This window comes from Littorina saxatilis, linkage group LG1 (assembly GCF_037325665.1).
Source record: "Littorina saxatilis isolate snail1 linkage group LG1, US_GU_Lsax_2.0, whole genome shotgun sequence".
In the NCBI taxonomy this organism is placed as follows: domain Eukaryota; kingdom Metazoa; phylum Mollusca; class Gastropoda; order Littorinimorpha; family Littorinidae; genus Littorina; species Littorina saxatilis.
The window spans coordinates 55,133,771-55,149,359 of record NC_090245.1 but is presented as its reverse complement, the minus strand read 5'-3'; the positions used below and the strand labels follow the sequence as shown (position 1 = coordinate 55,149,359).

Below are 15,589 nucleotides of genomic sequence, written 5' to 3'. Positions count from 1 at the left end.
TTTTTTTATTAAACGATCCAAAAACAATTTCATCTTATTCTTCGTCATTTTCTGATTCCAAAAACATATACATATGTTATATTTGGATTAAAAACAAGCTCTGAAAATTAAAAATATAAAAATTATGATCAAAATTAAATTTCCGAAATCGTTTTAAAAACTATTTCATCTTATTCCTTGTCGGTTCCTGATTCCAAAAACATATAAATATGATATGTTTAGATTAAAAACACGCTCAGAAAGTTAAAACGAAGAGAGGTACAGTAAAGCGTGCTATCAGGGACCTATATTAGATATAGGTCTATGGTGCTATGAAGCACAGCGCAATCGCTACCGCGCCAAACAGGCTCGTCACTTTCACTGCCTTTTGTACTAGTGGCGGACTACGTTCAGTTTCATTCTGCGAGTTCCACAGCTTGACTAAATGTAGTAATTTCGCCTTACGCGACTTGTTTTTTTTTGGCTTTGTCATGGGAAACACATGTTCTCTGTGTACTTGCATGTGTGTGTATGTGTGTGTGCGAGAACTCCACAGGACACCCACGTTTTAGAACAAATTGTAAAGAAGTTTCAGATAAAAAACGCTCGCGCTGGACCCGAGTACTCTTCAGACATTCACACACACACACACACACACACACACACACACACACTCTCTCTCCCTCACTCCCTCCCTCTCTCTCTTTCTTTCTTACACACACACACACACACACACACACACACGAGTACAGACTCATGCACGCACACACACACACACACACACAAACACACACATACACACACACACACAAACAGTAACACTAACACATGTGCACAAAATGAACACACACACACACACACACACACACACACCGCGAGAGAAAAAGACTACAGGGAGGCATTGACGTCAAAGACTTTCGACCGTGACGTAATTATGTCACTATTCTTGGTTTACAGTACCATTCGGCGGCTTTGCTAGGAGTATGCCATAGTCTTGGTTGGCCGAGACCTTGCACTATTCTATCAGACTGCCTGGCTGGCTGTTGCACCGCGAATTCCTCCCGCCACCGCCAAGTCGTTTTTTTGTGGTTTATTTCGCATTTAGGTCCCAGGTAACAATATGAAGTTTTAATACGATCAATCGGACCTATTATCAAGTTAGTGTATCAACTTTTGAACGAGCTGCGCCCAGTAGTTTCCAGCAATAAGCTGTTAAGTCGAGACACACACACACACACACACACACACACACGGACAGACAATAAAAAACGCTCGCGCTGGACCCGAGTACTCTTCAGATTGGCTCGCTCCCCCAGTATGAAAGTTTTTGTCTTGTACACGTTTAAGACCAAGTGATCTGTGTGAATTACAGGCATTCCCTTTGCTATATAAATACATTGCATGCGAGCCGAGGATTTGCGTGGTGACTGGCCTTTCTCTTTTATTTGTAATTTGATCACAGTGAAAATGCACACACACACATTCACACACACACACACACACACTCTCTCTCCCTCACTCCTCTCTCTCTTCCTCTCTATCTCTCTCTCTTACACACACACACACACACACGAGTACAGACTCATGCACGCGCACGCACACACACACACACACACACACACACTCACACACACACACACACAGTAACACTAACACATGTGCACAAAATGAACACACACACACACACACCGGTCACCACGCGAGAGAAAAAGACGTCAAAGACTTTTGACCGTGACGTAATCTTTTTATGACGCTATATTTCTCGTCAATGTGTGACGCGTTCGGCTGTTCTATGAGACTGCCTGGCTGGCTGTGGCTCCGCGAATTCCCCCCGCCGCCAAGTCGTTTTTTTTGTGGTTTATTTCGCATTTAGGTCCCAGGTAACATTATGAAGTTTTAATACGATCAATCGGACCAATTATCAAGTTAGTGTATCAACTTTTGAACGAACTGCGCCCAGTAGTTTCCCAGCAATAAGCTGTTAAGTCGAGACACACAAAGTCTGCTGGACCCTTGTACTAGCGTACTCGGGGATAACCCACTTACTTAGTGACTAAGTCTGCCCAGAGACATAGATGTATACGTGTATGTCTCTGGTCTGCCAAACCGCTTAATTCCGACATAAAGAGCTGCATTGTCTTTGGCAACCAAATTTGTTTACAGCGTCAATTTTACCCGGAAATGACAGATTAGCCAATGGAACGATAAGATTACAAAATGCGCGGAGCAACTTGGAAAGGGCAGTAACTCATGAGGCAGATTGCGAAAGTACTGCGAAGCACAAAAGTGGAACACTGAAAGTGAAAGTTCAAAATCCAATTGAGACGATTCTTCGCCTTTTGTCATCAGCGTTCAAAAGTAAGAAGTGCAGATTACTAGGTAGGCTATTGTGTGTTGAAGTTGAATTCTTTCATGTTCATTTATTTGTCTGGCCATGTGCAAGTTGCATGCGGTTAGGCAGTTAAAATTGTGCAGATGAGATGCCTCAAGTACTGAACTTGTACTAGTTTGGATGGTTACAACTTACACAAATTTTACATAACTTACATTTTACACCTACTACCAGAACTGGATTGTGAAGACTACCAGATATTAATAGATTCAGAACAGTAGTTTGCATTAATCCTGTGGTATGTGATATATCTTAATCTATATCTATATCACCGCCGTCTTCCAGTCATCACTTACCACCGGCTCAGTTCCAGCTGACTGGAAGGACGCGCACGTCACTCCGATCTTCAAAAAGGGAGAGAAGTACAATCCAGCCAATTACAGGCCGGTGTCTCTCACCTGCGTGGCGTGCAAGCTCATGGAGCACATCGTGGTGAGCGCCATGCTGCAACATTTTGACAACAACGACGTCCTCGACGATAATCAACACGGCTTTCGTCGAAGCCGGTCCTGCGAGACTCAGCTCCTAGACTTCACTGAAGAGCTCACGAGCAACCTGGAGGGTGGGAAGCAGACGGACGTGTTGATCATGGATCTGGCGAAAGCATTTGATCGCGTCAACCACAGCCTGCTTACCCACAAACTCCGAAACTTCGGTGTCCGAGGGGCTGTACTTGCTTGGATCGAGAACTTTCTCCATCAAAGACGTCAGGCCGTGGTGGTGAACGGCAGTCGCTCCTCGTTTGGCAGCGTCCGCTCAGGGGTGCCGCAGGGCTCGGTGCTGGGGCCGACGCTATTCTTAGCGTACATTAACGACCTCCCGGAGAGACTGACCTCACTAGCGCGCCTGTTTGCAGATGACACTGCAGTGTACAGGGTGGTGACTAGCGTAAATAACCAGGCCCAGCTACAACAAGATACAAGATACAAGATACAAGAAATTTTATTGTCCTCATCAATACAAGGAAATTTGGCATGTGTGTGGCAAGACATAATACACTGATACATAGACATTTACAAAGCAACAACTGAAGTTCAATATCAACACACCCTTACGCACACATACCCACTACTTCAGACACACAGGCTACATGTGCCCCTCGGACGTACGCAACCCACAATTCACCCAGCCATACAACTCCACATGCACTTACTCATTCATGCGGCACTCTAGCGCCCGGCCATGCACAACTCACACACTGGAACCCTCGTACGGCTACATATGACACCCGCACAAACATTACAGCCTCAAACATCGTACTAGATCTACAACTAACAAGCATACATCCACTATCAAACACCGAATACATCATCACACATTACATCATAACATATTGCATTATAACACACGCACAAACATTACAACATCAAACATCGTACTATAATCTACAACAAACAAACAATCATACACTATCAAACACCAAATATATCATCGTACATTAAATTACATCATACCCCCCCACCCCACCATACATTCACAATCGACACAGAATACATCATCATACATATACATTACATCATAACCCCCATACATACGCAATCAACACATAGTACATCATCATACATTACATTACGTCATAACAAGACCTCCATCGCCTAGCCGAGTGGGAGAAGAACTGGGACATGCAGTTCCACCCTGCAAAGTGCAACACCCTGCCTGTTACGAGGAGCAGACGCCCACTACAGCCCTCTTACCAGCTCCACGGGCATACGTTGGAGACAGTGAAGGCGGTCAAGTACCTGGGTGTGACCATTCAGAGTGACCTGTGCTGGGACGACCACATCAACAACATCGTCAGCAAGGCAAACAAGACCCTGGGGTTCCTGCGGCGCAATCTGAAGATCTCATCAAGATCCGTGAAAGAGCAGGCGTACAAGGCCTTTGTCAGGCCTATCCTGGAGTACGCCTCGTCAGTATGGGACCCGCACACCCAGAAGAACATCGACAAGCTGGAGGCCGTCCAGAGACGAGCTGCCCGATTCGTCTGCAACCGCTACCACAACACGTCAAGTGTCAGCCGGATGCTGGACTCCCTTGGGTGGCAGTCTCTGGAGGAGCGCAGGAAGCTTGCCCGCCTATCGATGCTCTACAAGATCACGAACAGCATCGTCCACTGTCCGGGCATCAAGTCGAAGCTGGCCCCTTTAGCACCACGCCAGCGAAGAGGCCATTGCCAGCAGTTCGGCCTCATCACCTGCCGCACTCAGTATCGGAGTGCCGCTTTTCTAGCACAGTGAAGGACTGGAACTCTCTACCAGCAGCTGTTGTCGAGGCCCGCACTGTCGACACCTTTGTGTCGCGCGCCTCGCACTAAACCAGCAGCCACTGTGACTCATGTCCCCTCCCCCCCATACTCCCCAACCTGTGAATTTTAATGGACTTTGGATGCTGAAAACGCTGCTTTATTGGACTTGCGCAACATCCCATCAAGTGCCGAAATAATCACTACTGTTGATTGTGGGCAGTAATGGAAAGACAAGACAAGATATATCTGGTTTCTGTGTGTCTGTCTGAGTGTGTGTGTGTATGTGTGTGTGTGTTTGTATGATGACGATAGGCTCCGAAACGGTTGCACCGATTTAGACGGGAATGGCGGAGTATGTTCGTTGCCATTCGAGTCGTGTCATAGGGTACTTTTTGAGAATTTTTGTGTGAAAAGAATCGTTAAAAACGGCACAAAAATCAGCAGATATCCTATGGGTTATCGAAGAATCTGCCAGTCTGGGCTCGCCAATCTTGGCTCAGGTGTCCTTACTGTGTCCTCAATTTGATTAGGTCACTGTCTTTCACTGCGTCATATGATTTTAGTGGCGTCATTGTCATGTGCTGAGGTTCAGGTGGACAAGTCTTGGTCACTCAAGGCTTGGCAGGAATCTTTACTTCTCTGTACGTGTATGCGTTTTCCTGTCTGTGCATGGTTGACAGTGTGTGTATTTGTGTGTGCGCGTGCGTGCATGTCAATGCGTAATTTTATATGTATGGATGAGTGCAGGAGAAAGAGTATTTGCATAGTTGTTTATCTGTGTGTCTGCTGCTTCTCCTATTTTTGTCTGTCTGTCTCTCCCTTTCTCTGGTGTGCCAGAGCGCATGCGGGTGAGTATTTCTGTGTGTGCGTGCGTGCGTGCATGCATGTGTGTAGGCATGCCTGTGTGTGTTTGTGTGCAGGCATATGTGTGCGTGTGTTTGTGTGTGTGTGCCTATGCAGTGTGTGTATGTGTGCATGTGTGTGTGATAAAACACACGTAATAAGCGTATTAATGTTTATGATAAAATAAGGAAATAATCATTCATCAAGGACGGTTCCAGGAAATTACTGTAAAGGTTTTCAGAAGAGACAAAACGGCTACAGCTAGTAGCATATAAAACAACAGGTGCATGGTTTCAGACTAGCAAAATGTGCTTTGTTTTTGAATATCTCAGGTGCACAGTTAACACCAAGGCATGGCTTCATTAAAACCACTGGCAGGAAAAGTGTGCATCGTCACTGGGGCAACACGTGGTATTGGTAAAGGCATTGCCTTGCAGCTTGGGGCAGCTGGAGCTACTGTCTACATCACAGGTAAGCAGCAAAAAGCTGCGTCATAATTAGAGAGAAAAACAAACATAAACTTCCATTTCAGATGGAGAGATGTGCAATGTGTCTCGACTTCCATTTGTTGTCATATTTTTTCATCCCTGTTGTCTACAAATTTGTCAAAGCAGACCAAAAAAAAAGAGGGGCGGGGGGAGGGGTCTCTTAAAACTAAAAGAGGGGCTCCACTGTATAACAGTTTAATGAAAGTGTGTCAATGCCAGGTCAGAAAGAAAAAAGTAATGTACTGTTTTGTAATGAAACCCAAAAGTCAAGGCATGGAAAGGATAACGTTATCTACCCACCTACCGGCACGGTTGGCCTAGTGGTAAGGCGTCCGCCCCATGATCGGGAGGTCGTGGGTTCGAACCCCGGCCGGGTCATACCTAAGACTTTAAAATTGGCAATCTAGTGGCTGCTTCGCCTGGCGTCTGGCATTATGGGGTTAGTGCTAGGACTGGTTGGTCCGGTGTCAGAATAATGTGACTGGGTGAGACATGAAGCCTGTGCTGCGACTTCTGTCTTGTGTGTGGCGCACGTTATATGTCAAAGCAGCACCGCCCTGATATGTCTCTTCGTGGTCGGCTGTGCGTTAAGCAAACAAACAAACAAAATCTACCCACCTGGTCAAACATTTTTTAAAGTTTATTGAAGTTGTACATCTATCAATCAATCAATCAATATGAGGCTTATATCGTGCGTATTCCGTGGGTACAGTTCTAAGCGCAGGGATTTATTTTTTTATTTTTATTTTATGCAATTTATATCGCGCACATATTCAAGGCGCAGGGATTTATTTATGCCGTGTGAGATGGAATTTTTTTACACAATACATCACGCATTCACATCGGCCAGCAGATCGCAGCCATTTCGGCGCATATCCTACTTTTCACGGCCTATTATTCCAAGTCACACGGGTATTTTGGTGGACATTTTTATCTATGCCAGGAAAGACCCTTTTGTCAATCGTGGGATCTTTAACGTGCACACCCCAATGTAGTGTACACGAAGGGACCTCGGTTTTTCGTCTCATCCGAAAGACTAGCACTTGAACCCACCACCTAGGTTAGGAAAGGGGGGAGAAAATTGCTAACACCCTGACCCAGGGTCGAACTCGCAACCTCTTGCTTCCGAGCGCAAGTGCGTTACCACTCGGCCACCCAGTCCTCTAGCCACATAGCTGTTGACTCTTGTGGTGTGCAGGGAGGACACTGAAGAAAAGAGAAGGGGATCCAGTAGGCGGGAGTTTGGAGGAGACAGCGTCGGAGGTAAGTGTGTGTCACTCCATGTGCATGTTTGTGGATGTGGAAATGAGTATGCGCAAGCGTATGTTTTTTGTGCACATTCGACAGTGATTGAATAAGTTGCAGATACTTCCATCCAGTTTCTTTTTTTGAGATTGTGTTATATTGGGACAGGAGAGGATGAGGAATGACATTGGGATTTAAAAGAATTGGTCAGTGAATAGCAGCTACTTTATGTACTCTTGTAACTGTTAGCTAGTGTGATGCATGATCATTGCTAAAGTGAGGGAACAACATGTTTTTACCTCAAACAAAAATTAGGTTTTTTCTTGCAATTAGTACATGTAGGAGCGGCCTAGAAAATTGTATATACATGTATATGTGAGACAGATAGTCATTAAACTCTCAAATGTCTCGGTCAATGACACTTTTCTGAAATCGATCTGCACCATGTGTTTTGTGTTCACTTATACAATATATGGTAGGTTTTATCTGAATAAGACGTGATGCAGGTCACTGTGTCTCACCACTGTTCTTCACTTACAACATTTTTTGTTGAAGTTGTAGACAAAAAGGCAAACTAGAAAGTCGACAGCCAAAGACTCCCTGTATGTGAAAGATCAACAATTGAGGCTTCAATGTTTGGCTTATCAAATGTCTTTGGATGTGTCTGTGGGTGTTTTTTTTCAAGGTAAAGAAGAAAGGAGGTGACTGCATACCAGTTCAATGTGACCACAGCAAAGACAACGACATCAAGGCACTGTTTGACCGTGTGTCTCGTGATCAAGATGGACAACTGGACGTCTTGGTCAACAATGCTTATAGTGGAGTACAGGTGTGTGTAGGCCTGCAATCTAGTGTGTGTTCTAAGAGATAGCAGTGTTGTCACTCAGGCCTCAGTCTTCGGTTACTGATGCATCAGGCATTAGGATTTCCGCGAAAAAGAAATTACGTTTCAGCAAAAATAAAAAATTGTTTGCGGCAATCCATTATTTGCTTACACAAGAACTATCAAAATATTGGTCTAAAATGCTAAAATTCGTTATCCTTCCGGGGGGGCTTCGCTCTGCCCCTGTACCCCGCCGGGGCCTAGTCGGCCCCTGGATCTTGGCCTATTTTCAGAGTTCTTTCTATTTTGGAATTCCCATGCCTGATGCATAATTTTATGACCTTGCGCATTATTTAAACCCCTATTCGTCTGATAGCATTGTCATGCAGGAGGTCTTATGACAAAAGAATTTCTTTGTAACCAAGGCTGAGGTAAACAAAGCAAAACTTGGTGCCGTCCAACTGGATGGGAACAAGCTGCGGGATCTGATTGGTTGAAATCACAACAAATCCCAGTTTTAACCAATCCCACCGATTTGGATTGCACTCGGTGTCGCTTCAGCCCTGGACATTTGGAGCTAGAATTATTTGTCATCCACGTCCAACTGACCTGTTGTCCTCTGAGTCTGGGAACAACACTGAAACAGCAGAATCTGACTAGGTTTATTTTGTGTACAGCACACCAGTTTGCTTGACTTTGACTTTAAAGTTTGTGTCTGTCTTTCGTGTTACCCCTTTTTTGTCTGTTTGGATGTCTGGCTAGTTGGATTGTTTATTTTTGTGTATGCAGTGCTGCTGTAGCATCCAGCACTACTAAGTTGACTTGCCAGTTATGAAATTGTTATGTTTTGCAAAGTGAGTTTGATGTTTTGCAGGCCATTGCTAATGCCTACAATAAGCCCTTTTGGGAACAGGATCCTGGGGTATGGGATGAAATAAACGTGGTGGGACTCAGGTAAGACACACATTAAGTGGAATGAACACACACACACTCCCGCACATGCTCACAGCCAGACACACCATATCTGGTCTGTTTGGTCCGTCTTTGTGGACATGCAGTCTTTGGGTTATATTATATACATCCTGTTTATTCATATGAAATTATATTGATAATGTGTTTAGTACACGTGAGGTCTCCTTAATGAACCACTGACTACTTAATCTGTGCTTGCAGTTCTTCTTCTTCTTCGTTCGTGGACTGAAACTCCCACGTACACTCGTGTTTTTTGCACGAGTGGAATTTTACGTGTATGACCGTTTTTTTACCGCGCCATTTAGGCAGCCATACGCCGTTTTCGGAGGAAGCATGCTGGGTATTTTCGTGTTTCTATAACCCACCGAGCTCTGACATGGATTACAGGATCTTTTTCGTGCGCACTTGGTCTTGTGCTTGCGTGTACACACGGGGGTGTTCGGACACCGAGGAGAGTCTGCACACAATGTTGACTCTGAGAAATAAATCTCTCACCGAACGTGGGGACGAATTCACGCTGACAGCGGCCAACTGGATACAAATCCAGCGCGCTACCGACTGAGCTACATCCCCGCCCACTGTGCTTGCAGTCAGTCTGGTGTTGTTGTTGCTTTGTTCGTCAACCTGCTCATGGTCAGTTTTATCATAAAACAACCACATACATGGTGTGTGTGTGTGTAAGTAAGTGTGTGCAAGTAAAGGACGCCAGAAAGGAATAGTTTTTGACTGATAAACCACCTTTCTGGGCTGAACAACTGCGTTTGTGACCCCACTTTGAGGTGTTTGCTCATTAGTTTTTATCTGTTTTGCTTGTGTGCATACCAAACAATCAAAATGGTCTTCAAGATGTTTTTCCCTTTCAGGAACCACTACATTTGCTCGGTGTACGCTGCTAAGCTAATGGTGCCAAGGAAGAGAGGTCTCATCGTCAATGTGTCTTCGGCTGGGGGTCTCTCTTACATCTTCAATGTGGCTTATGGCGTAGGCAAAGAAGGGGTAAGAATCCCATATGCAAAGGGGGGAAACATACCTGGGAACTTATACGATTTCGCCACATTTTGTATGCACGATTGTCGAGAATACGGTCATTATGGTCAGTTTTAAAAAAAATACAACGAGAACATTTCCTGGACTACTTTTCTTTACAAGCGCATCCCGAAGCCGTTCCAGTATTTTCACACATGATTACAGTTTTTGTCAAAAAACATTGAAAGAAGCATTTGTTTTAAACGTATTGGTAAACTTAATTAACGGTGCGACGGATGGGTGTGATGCACGTTTGAAACATGGATGTTCAAATGGTGTGTGGAGTACACTCATTTTTTTAAAAATACACCAAGTTTGTTTGATAATACTCCAAATGCAAAACAGGGGTTCCCAGGTCTGGGGAAAGCAGTCAGAGTGAGATATTAAGATTTGTCAGTGACAGAAATTATTGTGCTATAAGCATATTGATTTCCAGTGAAATGTTCTGCTGACATAAGAGGGTTTTTTGCAGGGCCCGACAGGAACATTTTACATGGGAAGGGGGTGGGGGGAGAATTGATTGGTGTTGTTCAAAGAAGGGGTAAGATCAAAAATGCAAAGGGGGAAAAGCCGTCAGAATGCCAATCAGCTGTGAGCAAGGGTATCGAGAAACCAGTTTCCTAGCATTTGCTATGAGACGAAAGATTGTTGACATTCTCCATCTGCTATAATATATATGTGCTTAAAACGCAAGGAGATTAGTTTTGCACAACTCTTGCTTACTTGCTCTTGGGTTTTTTAAACTATTTTTCCATTTGTTTAATGGAAGGTTTTGGGTTTTTGTGTATTAATTTTTTTGGTGTTAATTGGTGAATTCTTTCTCATCTTTCTTTCAGAAATTATTGTGGCATAAGCGAAGTGGTTTCCACATGACAATTCTACATGGGGGGGGGGGGGAGGTTGGTTACATTGTTGGTAGGGAGAGAATAAAGCAAGAATTTCACATGTTTAAGATGTTAGACCTATGAAAAAATGAAGGCTGGCTGTGCTGGTATTTCAGTGTGACAGGATGGCGGTGGACTGTGCCATTGAGCTGAAGAAGCACAACGTGGCTTTCGTCAGCCTCTGGCCAGGAGCTGTACGCACTGAGAATTTAATACATATCATAAACGAGAAAAGCTTTGGAGAGGGTAAAGATGTGGTGAGTTGATTTTCATTTTGACAGACATGCATTTACTAATAGTGACAGACAAGACAGCTGTATAGGAAGTCAGACAGCTTGAGACTTGACTCTAGAACACAGCCTGAGACAGACATGCAGTAGACGTTTCAACAGATCACCTGAGACACTTAATTACTAGAACAGATGGAGCTGGAGGGAGATGTGCACTAAGAAAGACATAGCCAGGGACAAACATGCACAGGGACAAACATGCACAGGGACAAACATGCACAGGGACAAACATGTACAAGGACGAACGTGCACGAGGACAATTAAGCCCTAGTGGTCATACAAAGGACATACAACACAAATACGGAAGATTAAATGTGTCATTCGTGTGTGCTTTCATGTCTACAGACAATGATCAGGTGTTAAGCAGTCAAATTTCTGATGTTTTGTGACTTTTGCACCTCTCTTCCAGCACCATACTGTTTTTGCAAATAAAATGTTTTCATCATGTACACATATATGCTTACCTATGAACTGGTCTTCCCTGTTTGTGTCAGAAAATTTTGGAGGAAGCCATCACTTCAGGAGAAACCCCGGAGTATGCAGGACTAGCAGTCACTCATCTTGCAGCAGGTATGTTTTGGGCGTTTTGTCTTAGTTTTCAGATGTATTTTGTTATTGAAACGTTTTATTATTGACAAAGCAAAGCGCTACAGTCACTGATCTCCGACCCAGCGGTTTTTAGGTGGACAGACAGACAAACACTTATAATACAGAAAAGAAACTTATCTGACAAATTGTCCAGTACTCGCTTTGCAATTTGTCAGATAAGTTTATTTTCTGTATTATAAATATTTGTCTGTCTGTCCGTCTAAAAGACCGCTGGGTTGAAGATTAGTGACTGTAACGTTTTGTCACAAATTAAACGTTCTAATAACTTACCTTTCTTGTTTTTTTATTCTGAATTTTGGAACGTTGGATTTGTTATTAGATTAGATGTATTTTGTGTTACATCATGGTCTTATAGTGGAGTCCTGTTCATATACAAACCCTTGTTCTGGTCTAGGCGTACTCAGCACAAAGAGTCTTTCAATGAACCTGTGCCAAAAGTTTGTCTCATGAGTAGCATGTTATTTGCATAGTAAATCATGTGAACGTGTCTGTGTGAAACAGAATATAATGTACTGTATTATATCGCCAAAAGCATGAAGAGATACAGATTATAAAATTGTATTTATATTTTTTGGTGACCAACTTTTGATAGTGTCACATAATTTTGCAAGAAAAAAAGTAGGACTCATGCAGTCGAGGCTTGCAGAGTCTTTCTCTGAATTTGATTTTGTTTTAAATTAACCTATTGTGTGCTTGCATAAGTGCTTGGGCGTGTGTGCGTGCAGGATGTGTCATTAACTTGCTTGACTTCATCCTCAACTCTCCTTGTGGGGCATATAGCATGTGCACATTAACTGTCCTCCACTAATTCCTCGGGTATCTGGCTGTGTCAGTAATACTAATTGTTTATTTTTCAGACCCAAATGTGATGAAGAAAACAGGACGCATCCTGATAGCAGCTGACCTGGGCAATGAGTATGGGTTTGTGGATGTGGACGGTAAGATTTGGCTACTGGTGCTCGTTTGCTTTGTGTGTCATGACTTTTTTTTCACTCCTCCCATTGTCTGGCAGGCCTTACTGAAATTGTGGAACTGGGAGTAGAAGGAAAAGCTGATATGGAAGTTTACTAATGAAATGAAATTGAAAGAGAAATATCTCAACAACTGAGACTTCCATGTCAGCAACTGAGAGGATTTGGAATTGTATATGTTAGTACCCAGTGTGTGCTGGCTTTATGTGGTTACTTTCTCATTTCGAATGTTAGTTATGTACTGTTCGTTTACCATCGTCAGGACTGTTGCCAATCGTGGGCCAGGGCCTCACATCCACGTCGGACATCGGACATATGGGGATATTTTTTTCGAATGTCCTGTACATTTTTCATGCAGGAGGACAAATGTCCTATTTTTTTTGTCACAAAGTGGTCAATGTCCGATTATTCTATCATTTGATCCGGACATCGTCAGTACTTATCAATTTACAGTAGTTTGAATGCTAATTTATCGATGTATTGCGAAGCGATGTGTAGCAGACGAAATTAGACACTTTGTGCCTCTAGTACCAAAGAGTTTCCAAGGCTCGCAACTTGGAATGCTCGAAGCCAGTTGAGAGTTGCCTCCCTTCGCGCTTTCCCCGAAAATAACAAGCATGCCGCCTAAACGAAAACTGATCCCAGAAAAGGGACAGAAGAAATTACACTTCAAGTCCCTTCCCTCATCATCTGTCAGTAGCACGGAAACTGAGCTTCCTCCAGCCCCAGAGCAGTTAGAGCCCGATCGCCCAGGTGAGAATGTCGATCGCGATAGTCAAACATCGGAGCCGAAGAAAGACACTACCCCCTCCCTCACCCTTACGTGTAACTTCGTCTCAAGCTTGATGCGTGTGTACCTGGAGGGGCCAAAGGATGACATTCACAAGTCACAGTGGGTGGTGAAGGTTGTTGAAAAGTGGACATCCACGAGGAAGCGAATGCTCTTCAGCAAAAGAAAGGAACCAGCACAGTAGTTGAAGTTCAGAGACAGAAACACTGCAATCAATCAATCAATCAATATGAAGCTTATATAGCGCGTATTCCGTGGGTACAGTTCTAAGCGCTTGTCGAAGAGTTGTCAACACAGGACTAACAAAGAAACTAACATCTTCAGACGGACACGAACCCTATCACACACTAGCAAACCCTGGTAAACAAACAACTGTTTAACAACTGCACTGACTCGATGTAATTTATTTTATATTTTCTGTTACCTTTTTGCCAAGAAAAGTATTTTTGTTCTTTTACCCTCGTGCCAAGAAACTAGTCAAGTTAAATTATATTTACGTTTTGTTACGGGAAAAAAATGTCCTATTGATTTGTTTTTGTTCAGGACAAATGTCCTATTACTTTTACATTGGCCAGGACATTTGTCCTATGCTACCTCTCATGGATGTGAGGCCCTGCAGGGCCTAGTACGAAAGTTCTGTTCTTATGTTGTCTTCGACAGTTTCTTTCAAAAGAATTTGAGCAGATCAAAGTATACATGCAATATTTTGAATGTACACTGTTTGCTGAAGAAAACGGATGAGTATTGTCAATGTGACATGAAACGGATTAACAAGGACAAACAGATCTCTGACTTTGGAATGTTGCAGGAGTACGTCGTTCCTCCATGCGTGAGTTGGGTTTTGCTCTGAGTTTCACGACAAAGAGCCCCATCTTCAAGAAGATCATTCCAAGCTTCATCAGAATTCCTTGCTGGATGCTGTCTTTGGCTGGAAACAAGTTCTAGACATCTTTGCTGCTGCTGTCTTTACATCTTTGCCACTGCGATATCATCGTGAATTTCATCAGAATTCACTGCTTAAGGCTGTCTATGGCTGAAATCACTTTCTTGATACTTTCTCTCATGTTGTGAAATTCATGAAGCTTTTTCAAACTTTTATCAAAAATCTCTCTGATTGAGTGCTGGTGTTTGGCTGAAAACTAATCGAAAGATATTTTTGTTGCAGTTCTGTACTGTACTATGTTCTGTACAGATTGGTACATTATTGTTAAGAAACCAATGACTTGTCAGATTCCCAGTGGAAAAGAAGCTATAGTGTAGACGATACCTGTGCTTTCACACATACTAAGATTGTTACCTGTCCTTTCATGAAACTTTTGTTCTAATTTCAGCCTTTTCAGTTTAGTTTTTTTTCTCAGTTCTGCTTTTCTACAGCTACCTGTTTGATATGTTTGGACAATGGCTAATGAGTAACAGATGATTGAGGAGTTGCTAAGGGAGTATGTTTTTTTTGTACACTCATGGAAAAGGCAGCAGATCATACATGTCTTAACGCTTTCTACCCCACCTATGTTGATCAAGTTTTTTTTAGCCGAGACTAGCTGTGCTGCAGCAGGTCACTCAGAATTGTAGTAACTGTGTAAAAACTGTGGACACGCTGGAATGCAGGCGTTAGATCAACGTTACAGCAAGCGACTGTGTGTACGGATATATATCCGTACCAGGTCAGATAGAGCCATATGAGTGGGTACGGATATATCCCTACCTGGGAGACAATGAGTTAATTAATAAGGCAATCATGGTTATGGGATTTTACCCCAGTGTATTTTTGTGTGTTGTAAGGCTCTTTTAGCTTCTTATGTGTTTTATTTGTGGTTCGATTTTTGTATGCATGTTTTGTGGGTCAATCCAAAGTACATTGTAGTCGTATGTGAGTAATATTTATATTAGCAGTTTTGTGCCATTTTTTTTTTAGCACATGATGGCAAATGTTGTGCAGACTAAATGTCTGTCTGATACTGATTTATTAAAGATGCCAACCAGTTGTGCCTATAATAAGTGTTTCATCTGTGGGGAGTGTTGTGTGTGTTTG

The 15,589-nt window shown here is 43.2% G+C and overlaps 2 protein-coding genes across 3 annotated transcripts in view; one reads left to right on the top strand and one right to left on the bottom strand.

The window, feature by feature from the left end:
- LOC138974345 (uncharacterized) overlaps nt 1-15,589 on the bottom strand; it is a 436,114-nt gene that overhangs the window by 57,130 nt on the left and 363,395 nt on the right. The window lies entirely within an intron of this gene.
- Nucleotides 1,950-15,541, top strand: LOC138974270 (dehydrogenase/reductase SDR family member 1-like). Of its 2 annotated transcripts, none has more exons than XM_070346994.1 (10): nt 1,950-2,337; nt 5,792-5,930; nt 7,146-7,210; nt 7,878-8,021; nt 8,890-8,969; nt 9,851-9,983; nt 11,014-11,154; nt 11,682-11,757; nt 12,654-12,734; nt 14,366-15,541. In XM_070346994.1, exons 2-10 carry the CDS (start codon nt 5,813-5,815, stop codon nt 14,500-14,502), a joined length of 975 nt encoding a protein of 324 aa, XP_070203095.1. In that variant the 5' UTR covers nt 1,950-2,337; nt 5,792-5,812; the 3' UTR covers nt 14,503-15,541. The 2 variants fall into 2 exon arrangements, with proteins under 2 accessions (XP_070203095.1, XP_070203101.1); XM_070347000.1 differs by having other exon boundaries at nt 1,950-2,358.

What these genes read in the sequence shown, in the direction of transcription:
- LOC138974270 (XM_070346994.1), top strand. Translation starts at nt 5,813, where the DNA reads ATGGCTTCATTAAAACCACTGGCAGGAAAAGTGTGCATCGTCACTGGG. An exon ending in ATAAACGTGGTGGGACTCAG is followed by an intron (nt 8,970 to 9,850) that starts GTAAGACACACA and finishes TTTCCCTTTCAG; the next exon opens with GAACCACTACATTTGCTCGG. An exon ending in TTGGAGAGGGTAAAGATGTG is followed by an intron (nt 11,155 to 11,681) that starts GTGAGTTGATTT and finishes TGTTTGTGTCAG; the next exon opens with AAAATTTTGGAGGAAGCCAT.